Raw genomic sequence first — 17704 nt, forward strand, 5'->3', positions numbered from 1 at the left:
AAGAATTTGAGTTGAAAGAATGTTCGTCGACTCTGCAGAACACCTTTTGAGACGTAAATCGTCGTTCTGTGACTTTTTTTTCATAACAATTGCAAAATGGCAACGAAATTCTCATCTGGCGACTATTGCGTATCTCACTGAATTCATCGATAATTTCGGAATCAAATACGAGTCGATTTTATCCTCATCTTATCGTTGATTTGAGGGGCACAATTTGTACTACAAGTTTGTTTCATTCATAGTATGATCCTTCCTCGAGAAGCCAAGAGCCCCAGGGCCCGCTGGCCCAGGGGTGGCGTGTGTCAGAGCGAAATCCAATAGCCTGCCTCCTCAGCCATGTGAACCTTTTTCGTCGCATTTCGCTACGTGTACCCGTGTTTGAATCCACCGGGGCAACGAGTCGACTCTAGTAATCACTAGCACAAGCGCGCATGGCGGTGGGGGTGGCCTCGCCGGCGGTAGGGAACGCTGCGGCGGGGGACGGGGGCGAGGCGGCGCCAGCGGAAGGGGTTCCGGGAATGGGGGTAGAGGCGAAGGGGAAGGCAGTGCTAGTGGAGGGGGCGCCGCCGGCAATCGCCGTCGAAGGGAACGATGCGGAGGAGGAAGAGGACGAGGAAGACAAGGAGGAGGCGGCGGATGCGGAGGAGGGGAGTGAGGATGATGATGAGGAGGGGGAGAAGTGGCTGGGGTGTTACTCCTCTACGCAGAGCATACTGCTCGTCGGCGAGGGCAACTTCTCCTTCTCGCTGGCGCTGGCCACCGCCTTCGGCTCCGGCGCCAACCTCGTCGCCACGTCGCTCGACACCGACGGTTTGCCTCCTTCCATCGCTTCCGCTTTCTCCTGTGTCTCGTAAAGGCGCCGCCGTTCCTAGTGCGCGTTAGCTTTAGTTTGGTGGTGCCATTTCTTGGCTCTTCGTGCATTGATTGCATACAGAAATACTACATGGAAAAAAATACCATATGCTGATTCGGCGATCCGAATCTGGTGTTTTGTGACGATGGATTTGATGCGTTTTGCTCCGTTGAGATCGGGGCTACCTTATGATGGGTGCCTTTAAATTGTGCTGATGGAGGTGCTATTACAATTGCAACATGATTCTGGAGGAGCTAGATGCAATTTGATATAAGCATTCAATTTGTGGGACGCTCTTCAATCCTGTTGCAGTGTGTTATTGATCTTTGGAATAGATTACTTGTTATCTGGCAAGATTCTACTGAAGTTATCTGTAAAGAAAGAAGTCGTATTCATGTCTTGTATTGTTTCGTACTACTAGAGATGTACTGCAGCAACACACCTCTGTAGAGCAAACACACGTGCTATCTTATCATTTTGGCTGCCTTTCACATAGTTTGATTAATGGCTTGACTACAATGTGCGGTTATCTTCAGCTTGTAGACACCTGATCAACTGTTTGAAGCAACCTGCCTGTTGCACATGTTATTGCACCTTCAGCACAATGTATCAACAGCATCTTTGCATCAAGGTTGGTAAAGCAATTGCTTTAGGACCTATTGGAAAGAAAAATAAAGAAAATAATCCAGCAAAAGAGAAATAACATTGTGCCAAGAAAGAACACACACGCATGCGGGTCCCACACTACATCAGGCTACCTAATAAAATTATCCATTTTCCTCGATGTAAGCACCACCTTTTTCCATTTTCTCAGGAAATCCGAGTTTCCTTATTTGGTTTGATTTTGGCACAGACAGGTGTAGCATTGAGCTGACTTACTTATCGCTCAAGGGTATAGTCTGTGCGATTTTGATATCATTGTTAGTTATACTAATCTATTTTCCTTTGCATTTGGCAATCTTCTTCTACAGAGGCTTTGAAGAAGATGTACTCCAGAGCGGAGTCTAATATAATGAATCTGAAGAGATTGGGGGCCACTGTTTTGCATGGCATTGATGTGCAAAAAATGAAGTTTCACACTGACCTGAAAAACAGAAGGTTTGATTGTATTGTCTATAATTTTCCTCATGCTGGCTTCAAAGGAAAAGAATATGAGGCGCATATGATCAAGTATGTGTGCTATCTTGTTATTTTATTTATGCACTTTACCCTTTTTTAAATCCTGGTCCGTAAACTCATTGTTGTTCTTTGTGTGGATTAGTTGTATCATAATTTTGTTTTGTGAATCCCTTGTGGTTCATAAATTTTTATTTTAGTATTCCTATGACTATATTGTGGTATGAAGAGGTGGAGGCTTATTCTTTTGTTTAGTGCACCTATGGAAAAACTGACATTGGATGGAATCTCAATAAAATTGTTCTATTTTCAGTCGCCATCTTAGCCACCATCTGTCACTGCTATGAAACTTATTTTTTAAATGAACTTCAAGTCTTTATGCTTATGATGAGAATATCAAACATCTTACATATGCTACATCAAGAATAAGTTGTATGTGTTTTATTAATCCATGATCCATAAGCAAGAATATTTTTGCTTTAAATCTTAAGATGCAGCCAAGAAAGGTCATATGTGCCAACCTCTATTGCAAGAAGACTAAGATGAAAACTAAATTTGTTGGTTGCATTGACTTTTGTGTATGTATCTTCTTTGCAGTAATGGTAGCTTTTGTTACTTCCTTATTTATGTATACTATAACAAAATTGTTCCTGAATTTGTCATTAAAAATTTCTATACATTATACATATGATTATATGAAATAAGATGGACAGGTCTGACGAGAAGGTTGTTTTTGTTATGACAGTTGCTTCTAGAAAATACAGGAACCTATTCAATGTTTAGTGGGTCATCATGTTGCAGCCTTGTGTTTCTTAGTTAAATTCTTGTTAACCATCTGCTTTGACCTTTTAGCTTGCACAAGAAACTTGTGAGGGGGTATTTCTGCAATGCACGCCACCTGCTTCGGCCTTGTGGCGAAATCCATGTTAGTCACAAGTCTGGAGCATCGTATGACAAATGGGATCTTGAGCAAATCGCCGCTAAGTTTTCTCTTATTTTGGTTGAGAAAGTTGGTTTCCAAAAAGCACAATATCCTGGCTATAACCAAAAGAAAGGAGATGGTCCAATGTGTGACAAATCTTTCCCACTAGGTACCTGTTTCACATTCAGGTTCAGAATTGGTGATTTGAAGAAGCGGAAGAAACAGAATCGGAGAAGGGCTGGATTGGTCTCATCCATTGGAGGCAGCACAAGGCCATCTCATCCACCTCCACCTGTTGAGGCATTGCCTGGGCTAGATTTTCCTCCACCAGCTAACACAGAGAACATGCCAATGACCCTGCTGCCTCATGTTGATGTTCAAAGGCAACCATCAGGTTTTGCACTAAACTTCAGTAGCATACCGAGAGCTCCTTGTTTTCATCCACTGGCCCCTGTCTGTCCAGTGCTCAGCATGCCAGGGCGACTGAATGCTTTGGGCACTACAGCCGGCATTCCTCCACCGATGGGCAGAATCACGAGCACCACTCTCCTCACTCCTCAGGGGCAGAGAATCATTGCCAAACCGCTAGTAAGAACAACTGACTGCTGCTTTGCCTGGGAGTACAAAGGGAGTCTGCGGAGGGAGTTTGAGATGTTGAGGCAAGTGATGCCTGGATCAACCAACTTGACCTATTCTGCCTTCCTGGAACATCGCCACAGGGAGTCTGTTCGGAGGCAGGAGTGGCTGCGCAGGATGATAGCAAACAGTTGTCAGTGAAGGACCTTCATTGAAGGATCGTCATTGTGATTTTGGGGATCTATGTGTATCTGCGAAGAGGATGTTCGAGTACAGGAACTTGACCTCCCCAGATATGCTATGTTAGATATGACCACAAAGTGTTTTGTGTATAGGTAGGGCCATTTTGTGTGGCAAACACTGACCACAGCGGCAAAGCAGCGAAAGGAACGCTGATACCATTGTCTGCGTGAAGATGTAACCCTGGACAGCCTAGCCTGTTTTTGCTATGGAACTGCCTGGATCGACGTAGATTAAATATAGCAGTGTCACTTTAGGGAGTCCTTACATGCATGGTAAACCTGAAACCAAACCTCTGTCGTTCACTTGTTCTATGGGGCAACGGTCTCTACTTGCAATGGCTTTCTTCCTGCAGTACTTGTGCAGTCATTCGTTCGTTACTTAAATTGCCATCAACTGTGCATTTTGATGTGAAGCACTGCGTACATGAACTGGGAGAATGCTGCTCGTACGCACTAGCTATTCTGCTTCATCATGAGAGTTCACAACTCCTATTGATTTTGGTGGGAGCAGTACAACTGTCGGCTTGTGATGGTCTTGTGGATGACCGGTTGAGGTGCTCATGGGGTTCGTCTCACAACGCAGAAAATTCCACTTCAGCTGCGTTCGGATGCCCGAAAATAAAGAGGACCAGTCACGAGGGATCCTGAATTTTTTTTGGCCCAAAATTCAGTATTCAGGTAGAACCAAAAGTCGCAAACAAAACCATTTTACTAAAAATAATACCTGATTGGTTAGTAATTTCCATCACCATTTTTACTTTTTTAGCCTAATTAGTCCATGATTTGACAATGTGTTGCTATAGTAAACATTTGCTAATGATGGATTAATTAGGCTTAATAGATTCGTCTCGCCGTTTAGCCTACACTTATGTAATGGGTTTTGTAAATAGTCTACGTTTAATACTCCTAATTAGTATCTTAACATTCGATGTGACACGTGCTAAAAATAAGTCAGAGGAACCAAACGCCCCCTTAAAAGCGAACTGCACAATGGGAGCATGTGAGAATGATGGAGGGACGGTGGGGCAGGGAACATTCTGCAAAGGGGGATTGGACGGGTGCAAGAAATCTGGCGGCAGTGCGGTGGTGGGTCTGTTCGCTTCAGCTTATTCAGCCGGCTTATCAGCCACCAAACAGTATTTTCCTCTCACAATAAATCAGCCGTTTCAGCTTTTTAGCCGACTTATAAGCTGAAGCGAATAGGTCCGGTGTGTTTTGAGAGGAAGGGAGAGCACGTGTAGCAGACAAGAAAGGAGATGGTTTGCTGTCGAGGATTTTAGGTCGCTAGAAATTTTGATGTTGCTGGAAACTGAACGCGTTTCAATTGGAGAGATCTTTTTAGTGCAATCTGTCCATTTGGATTTGGAGTTCTCAACTCGTATTTTTCTATAATTCCTGAGATTATTTTTCCAGTGATGAACGTTGTAACCGTTGACGTTTATGATAACTTTTTCAATTTTAAGATTTATCAGTTCAATCTCTCAGATTTACTTATAATAATGGTAGAATTGCACGCGTGTATTTATACGTATGTGGGTAGATTTTCCGCGCAAAGCCTAAGCCAATTAACGGTCCGATTCGTACAGTGAAAAATATCAAGTGACTGTTCGGCTGCCTATAACATCTAATGTGAAAAGGAACTACTGATGAACGAACAATCAACAAAAGCAGAAATCACCGACTAAACGACTAAGGGTTTATCATAACTTTTTATCAGCTGAAAGTTTATTGGTTATTGTTTAGTTTCAGGCTTTTAGCGACACGTGTCTAACTGTGTTTTAATTTTTCTTTTGCGAATGTACTGTGTTTTAGGGTGTGATTGGTTGCTCCAGGCATGGGGAGCCGGTATGGAGGACCGGTCCAAGCTTACGGGAGGCAGGCTGAAATCGTGCACCGAGCTGTGTTTGGTTGTCTTGTTGTTGGTCCAGTATGAGACGGAATCGTGTTTGGTTGCATGTATGGATAAGAGTTTTGGGTGTATGTTACATGGATCCTGCGCGCTCACCTGTACCGTGCCATCCCGGCTCGTGAGGGAAGGTCGTTTTTGGCGGACGGAAGGATGCGGGATGGGAGGGGTGGAGTGAACGAGAGGGTGCAGCCATATGATATGGAGAGAGCAACCAATCACGTTCAAGTGCACGAGATGATACTGGATGGTCCTCCGGACGCCACCATCCCGCCTACCAATCACACCCCCTTAGTGTTGTGGTGGTGGCGTGGTGCCAGCAGCCCGCGACCCTTCTTATCTCGCTTGAGAACTGAAGCGTCACTCTCAGCCTCTCGAGATTGGGTAGATTGCACACGGGCTGGAGCAGCTGGGTGCGAGGTGCCACCGGAGGGAGGTTGCTAGAAATTAGTAGTAGGATGGAGAAACGGGTGAAGTGGTTGAAGCATTACTCCTCTGCTGAGAGCATACTGAGTGGTTGAAGCATTACGGGTCATACAACTTGACAATTGATTTGTAAGTTAGGAAGGTTATTTAGGTGGTGGAAGCAAGTCAAAAGCATACAAATTTGCAATTCATAAGCGAAGAGAAATAAAGCTGATAAAACTTCAACATTGGCACAAATGTGGACCGTTCAAAACATCATAAAGTTTGGCTGACATTTGTAGGGTTTCATTTATTTGCTTTGTTCTAATTTTGGTCCTTGAGTAGTGCAGTATATGAGATTTGATATCGTCAGTTATATACATTTATTTTCTCCGCATTTACAGAGCTTCTGACGACCAAGTACAGAAAAGCAGAGTTAAACGTAATGGAGCTGAAAAGATTGGGGGCCGCGGTTTTGCATGGCGTCGATGTAAAAACAATGAAGTTTCACACCGACCTGAAGAACAGACGGTTTGACCGAATTGTCTTCAACTTTCCTCATGCAGGGTTCAATGGACACGAAACCGAGCTGTACGTGATCAAATACGTGGCTCCACCATCTTGTTATGTTTCTCTGCAGTTAATGTTTGGTTAAATCCTTGGCTAAGAACGAAGGCTACTGATGATTTGTCTTAATGTCCTTAATTTCAGAGTTCATTCGGAAACCTATGCGCACATAAGCAATCAAGCAAATGACTATGGATATCATCACTAGCCACCGTTGATCACTAATCTTGTTTTCTGAAAAACTGTCTGTCTTTTTAAGGTCTTCTCTTCCTCACATAACTGTTTTTAGATGATTTCTTAGCTAACGTATTAACTATCTGCTCTGTCACTGTGACCTACAGTTTGCACAAGAAACTGGTGTCTGGCTTTTTCCGCAACGCGTGCCATCTGCTTCGGCGCCATGGTGAAATCCATATCAGCCACAAGACAGGGCACCCATACGACAGATGGGATCTTGAGCGCCTAGCCTCCAAGTCTTCTCTTGTTCTGATTGAGAAAGTTGGTTTCCACAAAGAAGACTATCCTGGCTACAATCAAAAGAGGGGAGGTGGTACGAAGTGTGACAAACCATTCAACCTAGCTAGATCCTTGCTGCACGTTCAGAAGCTGGAGTGGCTTGCCTCTACAAACCATCTGCTAGTAAAAGGATGTATCAAATAGAGGAACTTGACCTCTACAAACTCCACATCTGACATGCATGTTAGATGCATGTGACCAAACGTTTCGTGCACAGGTAGTGCCATTTTGCTTGCGTTCGTGGCAAAGACTGGCCACAAGTATCTGTTTCAAAGATGTAACCCTTGACGGCCGAATCTGTTTCTGCAGTGGGGCTGCCTTGTCAGGGACTCAGAGTAACCATCTCGCTTTGCTAATACTACTGTTTAGCGCTAGCATGCCTAGGGCTAGGCTTTTGTCGTTCGACAGGAGCAATGGTAGAACTACTTGCATTTGCAGTCCTTCCTGTTACGGCTTCCATATACAGAGATGGAGATGCAGGAAGAATGCTACTTGTGCAACTGTTGGCTCGAACTGTTGCTCGCGATTCTGCTTTCCGGTAGTGGCGGATCCAAGGGGGGCTGGCTGTAGCTTCCATCAGAGCAAGATAGTCAGGGGAGGAGAAATGTGAGAGGAGGAGAAGGAGGAGGAGGAAGAGAAGAGGTGGGGAAAGAGTGAGAAGAAGTGAAGAAGAGCTCAGCCCCCACTTTAGCTGTTACCTGAGTCCGCTCCTGCTTCTCGGTGAATACGAGATTGGAAAAGAAAGGAAATTAATTGAAGTAGACAAAATAATCATATCACAAGTATTACTGGTTAATGCTATTTAAAATGTACTATGTGCCGAAAACCCATATCGTGAAAATGGCACAATTTCAAATTTCTCGGCACCACGTCAAGTTTGTCAACAATCAAGAAGCGTGTTTCACGTTTGGGTCAGAGGGAAGACCGAAAAGTGCAATGTGGGTCCCGCGTGTCGAATGCATTAAATGTCAGAAATTTGTGGTTGGAGTGTTGGAGTTTGGACTCGAGTCTTGTACTGTGCACCAACCCGGGACCCGGCACACCAGACCACAGGCGCGCATGGCGGTGGGGGTGGCCTCGCCGGCGGTCGGGCACGCCGCGGGGGACGATGCAGGTCAGGCTACATCGGGGGTTGCGGGGGATGATCAGCCGATTCCAGCGGAGGGGGTCCGGGAACTGGAGTTAGAGGGGAAGGGGGCGGAGCCATCGGAGGGGGTACCGGTGGCGATCGCCGTGGAAGGGAAGGTGGAGGAGAATGTTTCGGCGGCAGCAGCGGAGGCGGAGGACGAGGGGGGCGATGCGGGTGATGAGGAGGAGGAAGGGGAGAAGTTGCTGGGGTGCTACTCCTCTACCCAGAGCATACTGCTCGTTGGGGACGGGGACTTCTCCTTCTCGCTGGCGCTGGCCACCGCGTTCCGCTCCGGCACCAACATCGTCACCACGTCCCTCGACACCTACGGTTCGTCAACTTCGATCGATTGCTTCTGCTTGCTCTCGAGACGCGTAAAGGTGCTTGTCTTTGCCGTTACGCACCAGTACATAACATGGCATTGGTGATGGGTGAATGGGGATGGGTTTTTTTTTGGGCGCCTTTTGTGCCTTTGGTACGGGAATAAGTGGAGCAACCGATGGATGGATTCATGCATACAACAAAACCATATGCTAGTTCGGCGATTCCTGGGGAATGTGTTAACAGGCCATCTGGCGCGTAAAGGTGCCGCGTTTGGCAAATTTGCAGTTAATTTCCCCTTGCTACTAGCACTACATACTACTATACTAGTGATATAATGGTTCCTTTTTCTTTCGTATTTTGCGCCTGGTTATGGAAATGAATACCGTTAATGGAAGCATACTTGTGTTGGTTGGAGAAGGATTTCTCATATTGCCCTGTTGAGATCAATGTTTTTCTTTTGAAATCGGTGCCTTCTCATTGTGGTGTGGAATATCTATGGCAATATCCATTGCATAGAGCTGGAAGTGATTTGATATATGCATTGGATTTGTGTGGTTCCCTTGAATCTTATCTTAGTGATTTCTTGATTCTTGAAAAATAGGCTTTGTGCTACTCTATTTCATGAGATTTTACTTAAGTTGATTGTAAGGATTAACGTCCAATTTACATGATGCATCGTCTCTTAGTGCTAGTGATTGACCGGTTTGTGTTATCTAGTAAAATAGAGTCTGATTGCGCATTTTTCAGCCAAAAGAACTCGATATTTCGCTATCTACTGAAATGCCCTGATCTAACTTCATGCACGCCACTGTTTGTCAGTTTCTTTAGGAAAATTGTGACCTCTCGATAGCTTCTCTGTTTCCTATTTCCTTTTGCATTGAACTGGCCTCTTGCCTAAGGTCAAAAGAGCAGTATGGTCTGTGTGATTCTTTGATCACTGATCAGCAGCAGTTGTACTTATATATTTCCCCTGCATTTCTTGCGGCCTATTCCTCTTGTCCAGAGGTGCTGCTAGGCAAGTACAGTGAAGCAGAGTCAAACATAATGAAGCTGAAAAGTCTGGAAACCACGGTTTTGCATGGTGTTGACGTGAAAATAATGAAATTTCACACTGACCTGAAGAACAAACGGTTCGATCGGATTGTCTTTAATTTTCCTCATGCTGGCTTTAGAGGGCGTGAGGACCAGGTTCATATGATCAAGTATGTGCACCATCTTATTATGTTTATTTTGGTATTTTATTAATGTTGGATTAAATCCCTGAATGCGAATGGTCTTTCTATCCTTCATATAGATTAATTCTATTGTTATTTGTCTTAATTCTTGATAAACAATTCCTTAGTGAATTTCTAAAATGTAAAGGTGACTTAGTATTCATAAGATTACATCTGTATATGAGGCTATGCCGTTTTGTTTAGAAAACCTATGAGCTGATGCATGCAAATGGCGTTGGGCAGATTATTAATGAATTTGTTTCTTTTTCCAGCTTACATTCTAGGACTGCTGATCTCTACTAAACTTGTTTCTATAAATTGACTATAGGTCGTTATATGCCCCCTTTTTCTTTTAAAAAAATAAGTACACTCCTTATGCATAGAGTAAGAGTAACTAATATATTTCATGAAAAAGAGTAACTAATGTATTAGATTACCTAAAAAATGTAATAAAAGCTTGCTTGGTGCAGCTTCCATGGTGATTTCAGGGGAGCTCTGTCAAACATCGGTTTGCAGGGAATCATTCCCATAGTAATTCTGTGAAGTGGTTTCTCAAAAATAAACTAAGATATGCTTGATTCACTTCCCGCTACTATCATTTCCCACATGGATTTTATCCTAGGGAATCACTTTCAATCATAGAATCGCTTTCCCTTAGTGATGACTTCCAGAGGAGCTTTACCAAACAGGCCCTAGATGTTTTACCTCGAGATTGTGTTGCACCAATCTTGTCTGTTGTCAACACGACATTTTACCTCGACAAAAATAAGCTAAGAATTTTGTTAGTTTCATGTACTTTTGTGTGTATATCCTTTTTTGCAGCACTTAAAACGGCTTTTGTAGTTACTTATCTGCAAGTTTACTATACTAAAATTGCTGTTGGAATGTGTTAGTTAAAGGCTTTCCATATGCAAATATGATTTGGACTGATGACAAACATTATTTTTGTACAACAGTGGTAATTAAGTAGTTGACAGATGGTTTCTTATTGATTTCCCCCAAATTTAACTAGTTTCCTTCTTAATACCATTTTTACTTATCATCTTATTAACCATCCACTCTTGACATTTAGTTCACACAAGAGGCTGTTGAGGGACTTTTTCTGCAGTGCACTCTACCTGCTTATACCTTATGGTGAAATCCATGTCAGACACAAGACAGGAGGGCCATATGACAGATGGGATCTTGAGCAGTTAGCCTCTGATTCTTCTCTTATTATATTTGAGAAAGAGAAATTCCAAATAACTGACTATCCTGGTTACAACCACAAGAGAGGAGATGGTGCAAGGTGCGACCAACCATTCCCTCTAGGTCCTTCTTGCACATTCAAGCTTCAAATAGGAGACTTGAAGAGGTGGAAGAAATCGAGTGGAAACAACGCTACTTCAACCTCATTCCTAGGTGGAAGCAATGTCCGTCCTTCTGGCAAACTGGAAACTGACACAAGGCTACTTCATCTGCTTCCACCTGTTCAAGCAAGGCCTTGGCTACATTTTACTCCACCAGCTAACACAGTTCGCATGCCAATACCTCCGCAGCCTTACATATTTGCTCAAAGGCAACAGCCAGGTCCTCCACTAAGCTTGGATGGCATTGTGAGGGCTCTTTTTCATCCACAACCAATGTTCAGCATCGCAGGGCCATCACTGAATGCTTGGCGTGCTCCAGGCAGCATTTCGTCATCAATGAGCAGAATTGCATGTCCCAATCTCCTTGCACCACAGGAGCAGCCTTGGCATCAGCGGGGAAGTATTGCTGTTCAGCCGGGAGGAGATGGCTGCTCTTACTTTGAACACCAAAGGTGTCTGCAGAGGGATTATGAAGTGCGGAGGAAAGCTATGATGCCTGGAGCAGCAGGCTTGAGCTATTCTTCTGCCTTCTTGGAATCTGTTCAGAGGCAGGAGGGGCCGATGGAGTGTGGAGTGCAGAGAAAAGCTACTATGCCTGGAGCAGCCGGCTTGAACTATTCTTCTGCCTTCTTGGAACAATGCCGCAGAGATGTTCAGAGGTAAGAGCAGTTGAACAAGATGACCACATAAGGCTGTCAGTGAAGGACCTACGTTAGTACTTTGGAGATCGATTTGTATTTGCGTAGTGGATGGATGAGTAGAGGAACTTGTCCTCCCATACTGGAGATATGCCTATGTTAGAAACGATCTAGTGTTTTGTGTACAGTCGGACCATTTTGTGTGGCAAACACTGATTGCAGAAGTAGAAAGAATTCTAATTCCACTATCTTTGTAAAGGGGAAGTAACCCTGGATGCAAGAGCTTGTTTTTGCAATAATGGAGCTGCCTTTAGGGCCACAGATTAAACGTAGCAAAACTCACTTTGGTTCTTTTTTCCTGTGCGATAATACTTCTTCAGTCATTTGTTTTTACTTGCGAGGAAATTACAAATTGTGTGAATCTTGTAGGTGATGAATAGCCACAGAAAACCATCTCTCTCTGCGAAGCAAGAAGATAGCAAGGGGATAAAACGACACCTTGTGCTTGATGCAGAGGAATATGGAAAATCCCCTCCCCTGAGGAGGTCCAGAAGTGGTCAGCGCGGATCAGGCACCGAAACCACAACTATATTACACTTTTTCTTGGCATTGACATTTGACAAACAAAAGCCAAATGATTCAGTTTACCAAATTACCTCTCATACCGACAAAGTAGCTGAAGTCTAATTAAGGACGACATTACACGCATCAAATTCTGTTACAAAATCATCTCAAACAGTAAATGTAGCATAAAACATACTCCCTCCATTTCAAATTGTAGGTCGTTTTGATTTTTCTAGGTTCATAGATATTATTATGCACCTGGACATACACTATATCTAAATGCATAATAATATCTATGAACTTAAAAAAGCTAAAACAACCTACAATTTGGAACAGAGTGAGTGATAGACAAAGGGAGTGATAGACAAAAAGAAATGGGTACCTCAAAATGACAGGAGCAGCACTGTTGATTTGCATGCAATTCTCAAGAATTATTAGGAAAGGAGACCGAAAAATAATTGATTCGTCATTTTTACATGGTCTCAGTTGCCTCTCTCACTAACATGTGAGCCACTGGCTGTGTGGATCGGGGTGGCAAATAGTTTATTTGGCTTTGCATAAAACAGATGGATGCATCCACTGATCTGCACGGCTTCATGGCGTCGGTATGGGCAGCAGCACTTCCATGGAGTAACAGTTTTATTGCAGTAGGCACCATCCGGCTTGAAGTTATACACATCACAAATAATGTGGCACTTCTCTTGTAAACAGAAGTCAACACTCTGGGGCTGAAAGCAGGCCACTGGCGACGGGCAAGGGCAAACGCGGCTACCGCCTGCACATGCAACAAATGAAACATGGCTAAGTACGTACGTACTCTAAACCTGTCTATAAGAAATAACGAATGAAGAGTAAGTGAAAGTAGGGAGATCTACAGTTCCATGGGGTAACAGTTTTGTTGCAGTAGGCGCCATCGGGCTTGAAGTTATACGCATCACAAATAATGTGGCACTTCCCTTGTAACACTGTGGGGCTGAAAGCAAGGCACTGGCGACGGGCAAACGCGGCTACCGCCTGCACATATGCAACAAACCAAACATGGCTATAACTAAGTATCCTAAACTGTCTATAAGAAACAACGGGGGTAAAGTAAAAGTAGCTAGAGATATCTACTACAGTTCCCAGCTTGGCAGGATGGTGAGGTCAAAAGAACCATGAACAAAGCAGAAGCAGCTGTCAAGCACACAATCCTCCTCGTGCTGCTCTTGATGGCTGCCATGGGCAAGAGAATGTTACTATCTGTTTCTCTTTGTGAGTAGCAGGAGGAGAGGACTGCTTGTATCTGTTGCCTCACTGAAGCACAACCAATCAATGCTACATGCGTATATATCATCTCACAATTTATGTCACCTTCAATATATCGAAACCAATCTCGATATCTCAAGGCTAGGATTTGATATATCCAAACCAATCTCAAAGTATAGTGCATCGTCCGTTATAAAAAAAAAGTATATTACATCATGCCAATTATTTCCTGCGCTAGTACGTAGTAGTAACTTGTATGTCTAAAGATTAAGGTTGATATATATATATATATATATTTTTACGGTCCAATAAATATGTGAGTATCCTATATTTCACGTACTCTATATGTTCTCTTGTGGTTTCTTTATTTCTCAATGTGGTATATTCCGCACTTACTCTTTTTTTTTTTGATAGACGACATCATATCTAGCTTCCAACCCCAGCAAACATGTTTTAGTATCATATAGGTAGCAGTACAAATTGCTACGACAAAATAAAAGGCGACAGTAACAGGTTCAGCACCACCTACTAAGCATCGCACCTTCAACATCATACCTTGGAGCACTAACTGCACACAGATAGCTATCTAAGTCTTCGAATAAGAGAAAAGGGACCAGGCCACAGTGATTTCCAATTGGCACAACTTGGGAATATGAAGCACCCTAGTGGTTGTACCCTTTTCCAGAGGTTTGAATTCCTTTGTACCCGTGAAGGTAACAGAACCATCCGAAGCCCTAACAGAAACCATCAGCTTTCCAGAGCTTTCAACAGAAACCACACTCCGTGAAAGGCTGATCTCATCACCAACAAGATGCAGTTCCTCAACTCCAGAATTATGCAGTAAGATTTCACGTTTTAAAACATCTGTAAAAGCAACAAACTCGCCATAAAAACCATCTGGTGGGCCAGAAATCACTTTCACACTGATTGTAGCTTCCACAAAGAAAACAATATGGCCGAGCTCCTCGATCAGAAGCGAATTCTGTGGGCGAGTACATAATTTGGTGAGACCAGCAGCTAGCAGGCTTAATTCTTTGTCATGAGACTCAGTGGTGCCCCTCACATACAACAAAACCTCCAAGACCACAGGATCACCGAACACAACACCACGCACAGGACCAGTCAGTACTAAATATGGATTCTCATCAGTGAGGGTTTGACAGTTATCCCTTCCACGTTAGAAGATAACATTGCGGTTGTGATCTAATGAGTCGCGTAGGGCAACCATACCGAACATATTGAGCGGCCACTGTAAACCTCCTGTTAATTCTGCGACCTTGACACAACATACCCGTAGAGTATCGTGCTTAAAACCACCATGTGGCGCGGGATTAAATGTACAGTATATCATTTGCAAGGGATAGATGTGTTGTCCTCGAAGCGCACTACGGGAAAGCATAAAGTCGCGGAGTGTAATAACTTCGCCGAGTGCTTTTTTTCGGGCACTCGGCGAAGAACCGTTTTGCCGAGTGTAACACCAAAAACACTCGGCAAAAATAAAACACTCGGCGAACAACCGGTTTGCCGAGTGCCCTCCAAAAAACACTCGGCAAACACCCAGGCGGCACTCGGCAAACTTTGACACTCGGCAAACTGACGCCCACGTGACTTCCCCGTGCCGACAGCGGCGCCCCTCCGTGACGGCCGTTAGCGTTTGCCGAGTGTCAATATAGGGCACTCGGCAAAAGCACTAGTTTGCCGAGTGCCATGATGGGACACTCGGCAAACTGTAGTCTTTGCCGAGTGTCTTGGTGGGACACTCGGCAAACCCTATAGTTTGCCGAGTGCTAGGGTGTACACTCGGCAAACTATAGCGTTTGCCGAGTGTTTTTTTACACACTCGGCAAACATAATTTTTTTCCCCCTCCTCCACCCTCCAAACTTTTTACACTCCACATGTATGGCATTTGGCACTGCATGGTAGAAGATGGACTATTTTTTGACCTTTTTGCTATATTTAATCAATTAATTTCATTTAGAGTAATTTTTTGATTTAAGTCAAATTTGAACTGCAGGTGGTTGGAATAATGGAATAATATGAGTGAAAAAATCATATTCATGTTAGTGAGTCTAAATTGAGGTCTCACCCATAAAATGAAAAGAAATTTCGAACATTTTGCTAAGGAAACACGACTACGAACGTGTGGCCAAATGATTGTTTAATTCTCAAAAATACAAACGAAGTTTGAAAATCATGAGATTTTGCAAGATGTTTTGATTTCATATGCAGAGGCCGTGGTAAAAAATTGATAAGGTTTCGCACAAGTTTTGACATATGATGTTCACAATTCGAAGCATCTCCGGAGAGGTTTCAGAGAAGTTCAAAGGATCCGGTAAGATTTAGAGATGAATCGATAAATGTAATTCTCATTGAGTCCAAATTATTTTTTATAGGCTATAGAGAACATAGATAGGTTCATGTTAAATTTTGGGAAATTTTCAGATCCGTTTGGTAATTTTTATTCATTAATTGGACGTATATGAATTTAATAGATATAAATTAAATATGAGCTATAAATCCATGAAATAATGGTACAATATTACTTAAAAAATGGAATACGCAATGTTTAGTGAATTGGACTAGGTTTACACAAAGTTTACGTACTTTTAATTACTAAAAGTGTTGTTGCACATGCAATATAGGTAGGTGTTTGCCGAGTGCTACGTAGGGCACTCGGCAAAGGGATGGTTTGCCGAGTGTCAGAAACAGGACACTCGGCGAAGTTACCCCGGGTCCACTTCCCAGTGTCAGTTCGAAATTCGGGAAAAAACCCCCCTTTGCCGAGTGCCCTACGTAGCACTCGGCAAACACCTACCTATATTGCATGTGCAGGGGCACTCGGCAAAGCCCACCCCGGGTCCACGTCCCAGTGCCCCGCTCGAAATTCGGGGAAAAAACCCCCCTTTGCCGAGTGCCCCGGATCTAGCACTCGGCAAAGGGTATGCCGAGTGCTAGATCACGGGCACTCGGCAAAGCCCCTTAGCTATATTCCAATCACGGGCGCCCCCGGCCACACTTACACTTAGCCGCCCCCGCGCCACAGCCGCCCCCGCGCCCGCGCCGCCGCCGCCGCCGCCCGACCCCCGCGCCCGCCCGCGCCGCCGGCCGCCGCCCGGCCCCCCGCGCCCGCCCGCGCAGCCGCCGACCAGCGCCCGCCGCCGCCGCCCGGGCGCCACGCGCCGCCGCCGCCGACCCGCGCCGCCGCCGCCGCCCGGACGCCCCGCGGGGCCGCCGCCCGGGCGCCCCGCGGGGCCGCCGCCGCCGCCGTCGGCCCGACGCCACCCGGGCCGGGATAAGGCCCCGGCCTCCCGTGCGGCCCCGGTCGACCTCCCCGGCGCCCCCGGCCGGCCTCCCGCGCCGGCCCCCCCGCGGCTGTCCTCGTCCGGGCGTCCGGCCTCCGCACCGTCCTCCGGCCGCCGCACCGTCCCCCGGCCGCCCCTCCGGTAAGTTGAAAATATTAGTGAAAATATTAGAGAATGCAGGATAACATTGCAAAGAATAGAGGAAGTGTAGAAATTAGAAAATGTTGATTCTTACTTGAATGGAAAAATATTAGAGAATAGATGAAGAATAGAGGAAGAATATTAGAGAATAGAGGAAGAATATTAGAGAATGCATGAATGGAAGAAAGGTGTGGTTGGTAATAGAGATGTGTGATTGTGGTTGTGGTTGTTGGCCATCGTGCCAACTCTTTATTGTGATTGTGGTTGTCGGCCATCGTGCCGTTTCTTATGTTGCAGGTTTTGGAAACCTCCCCGTGCAGGGGAGATGCTGCCGAAATTTTGACTTAAACAATGCTTTGTTTCTTTTGTTGCAGGAGAGGCTTACAAGGATCGTCCTCGACTCGTCACTTTGCAGGATAGCAAGGTGAGGCATGCTACACCTCTATTTCCGTATAATGTTCGTATATCACGTAACCTAGTTAGGCGTCTCCCGTTCGAAAGAGATACGGTTGGAAATATGCAGATCTTTGCATATCTATAATCGTATCTGTTTCGAATTGTCCACGTTTTTTGGACAGCCCGAGGAAGTGTAGGTGGGTTTAGTATCCATGGTCTACTCCGGTCCGAGATAAAATTTCGGCAGCACCTCCCTGTTGTTCTCTAGATACACAATCTCTTATTAAGGGAGGTGGCG

The 17704-nt window shown here is 44.7% G+C and overlaps 2 protein-coding genes across 2 annotated transcripts; both read left to right on the forward strand.

Annotated features, from left to right (window-relative positions):
- The first annotated feature begins 390 nt into the window (after window positions 1–390).
- On the forward strand, window positions 391–4061 carry LOC101775743. The gene is made up of 3 exons (XM_004957076.3): window positions 391–810; window positions 1825–2023; window positions 2822–4061. Exons 1-3 carry the CDS (start codon window positions 432–434, stop codon window positions 3666–3668), a joined length of 1425 nt encoding a protein of 474 aa, XP_004957133.1. The 5' UTR covers window positions 391–431; the 3' UTR covers window positions 3669–4061.
- Window positions 4062–8111: 4050 nt separating this feature from the next.
- On the forward strand, window positions 8112–12099 carry LOC101758874. The gene is made up of 3 exons (XM_004959494.4): window positions 8112–8562; window positions 9560–9758; window positions 10843–12099. The coding sequence occupies exons 1-3, from the start codon at window positions 8163–8165 to the stop codon at window positions 11780–11782; spliced, it is 1539 nt and encodes a 512-aa protein (XP_004959551.1). The 5' UTR covers window positions 8112–8162; the 3' UTR covers window positions 11783–12099.
- The last annotated feature ends 5605 nt before the right edge of the window (window positions 12100–17704 follow it).

This window comes from Setaria italica, chromosome II, assembly GCF_000263155.2.
Source record: "Setaria italica strain Yugu1 chromosome II, Setaria_italica_v2.0, whole genome shotgun sequence".
Classification (NCBI taxonomy): Eukaryota; Viridiplantae; Streptophyta; class Magnoliopsida; order Poales; family Poaceae; genus Setaria; species Setaria italica.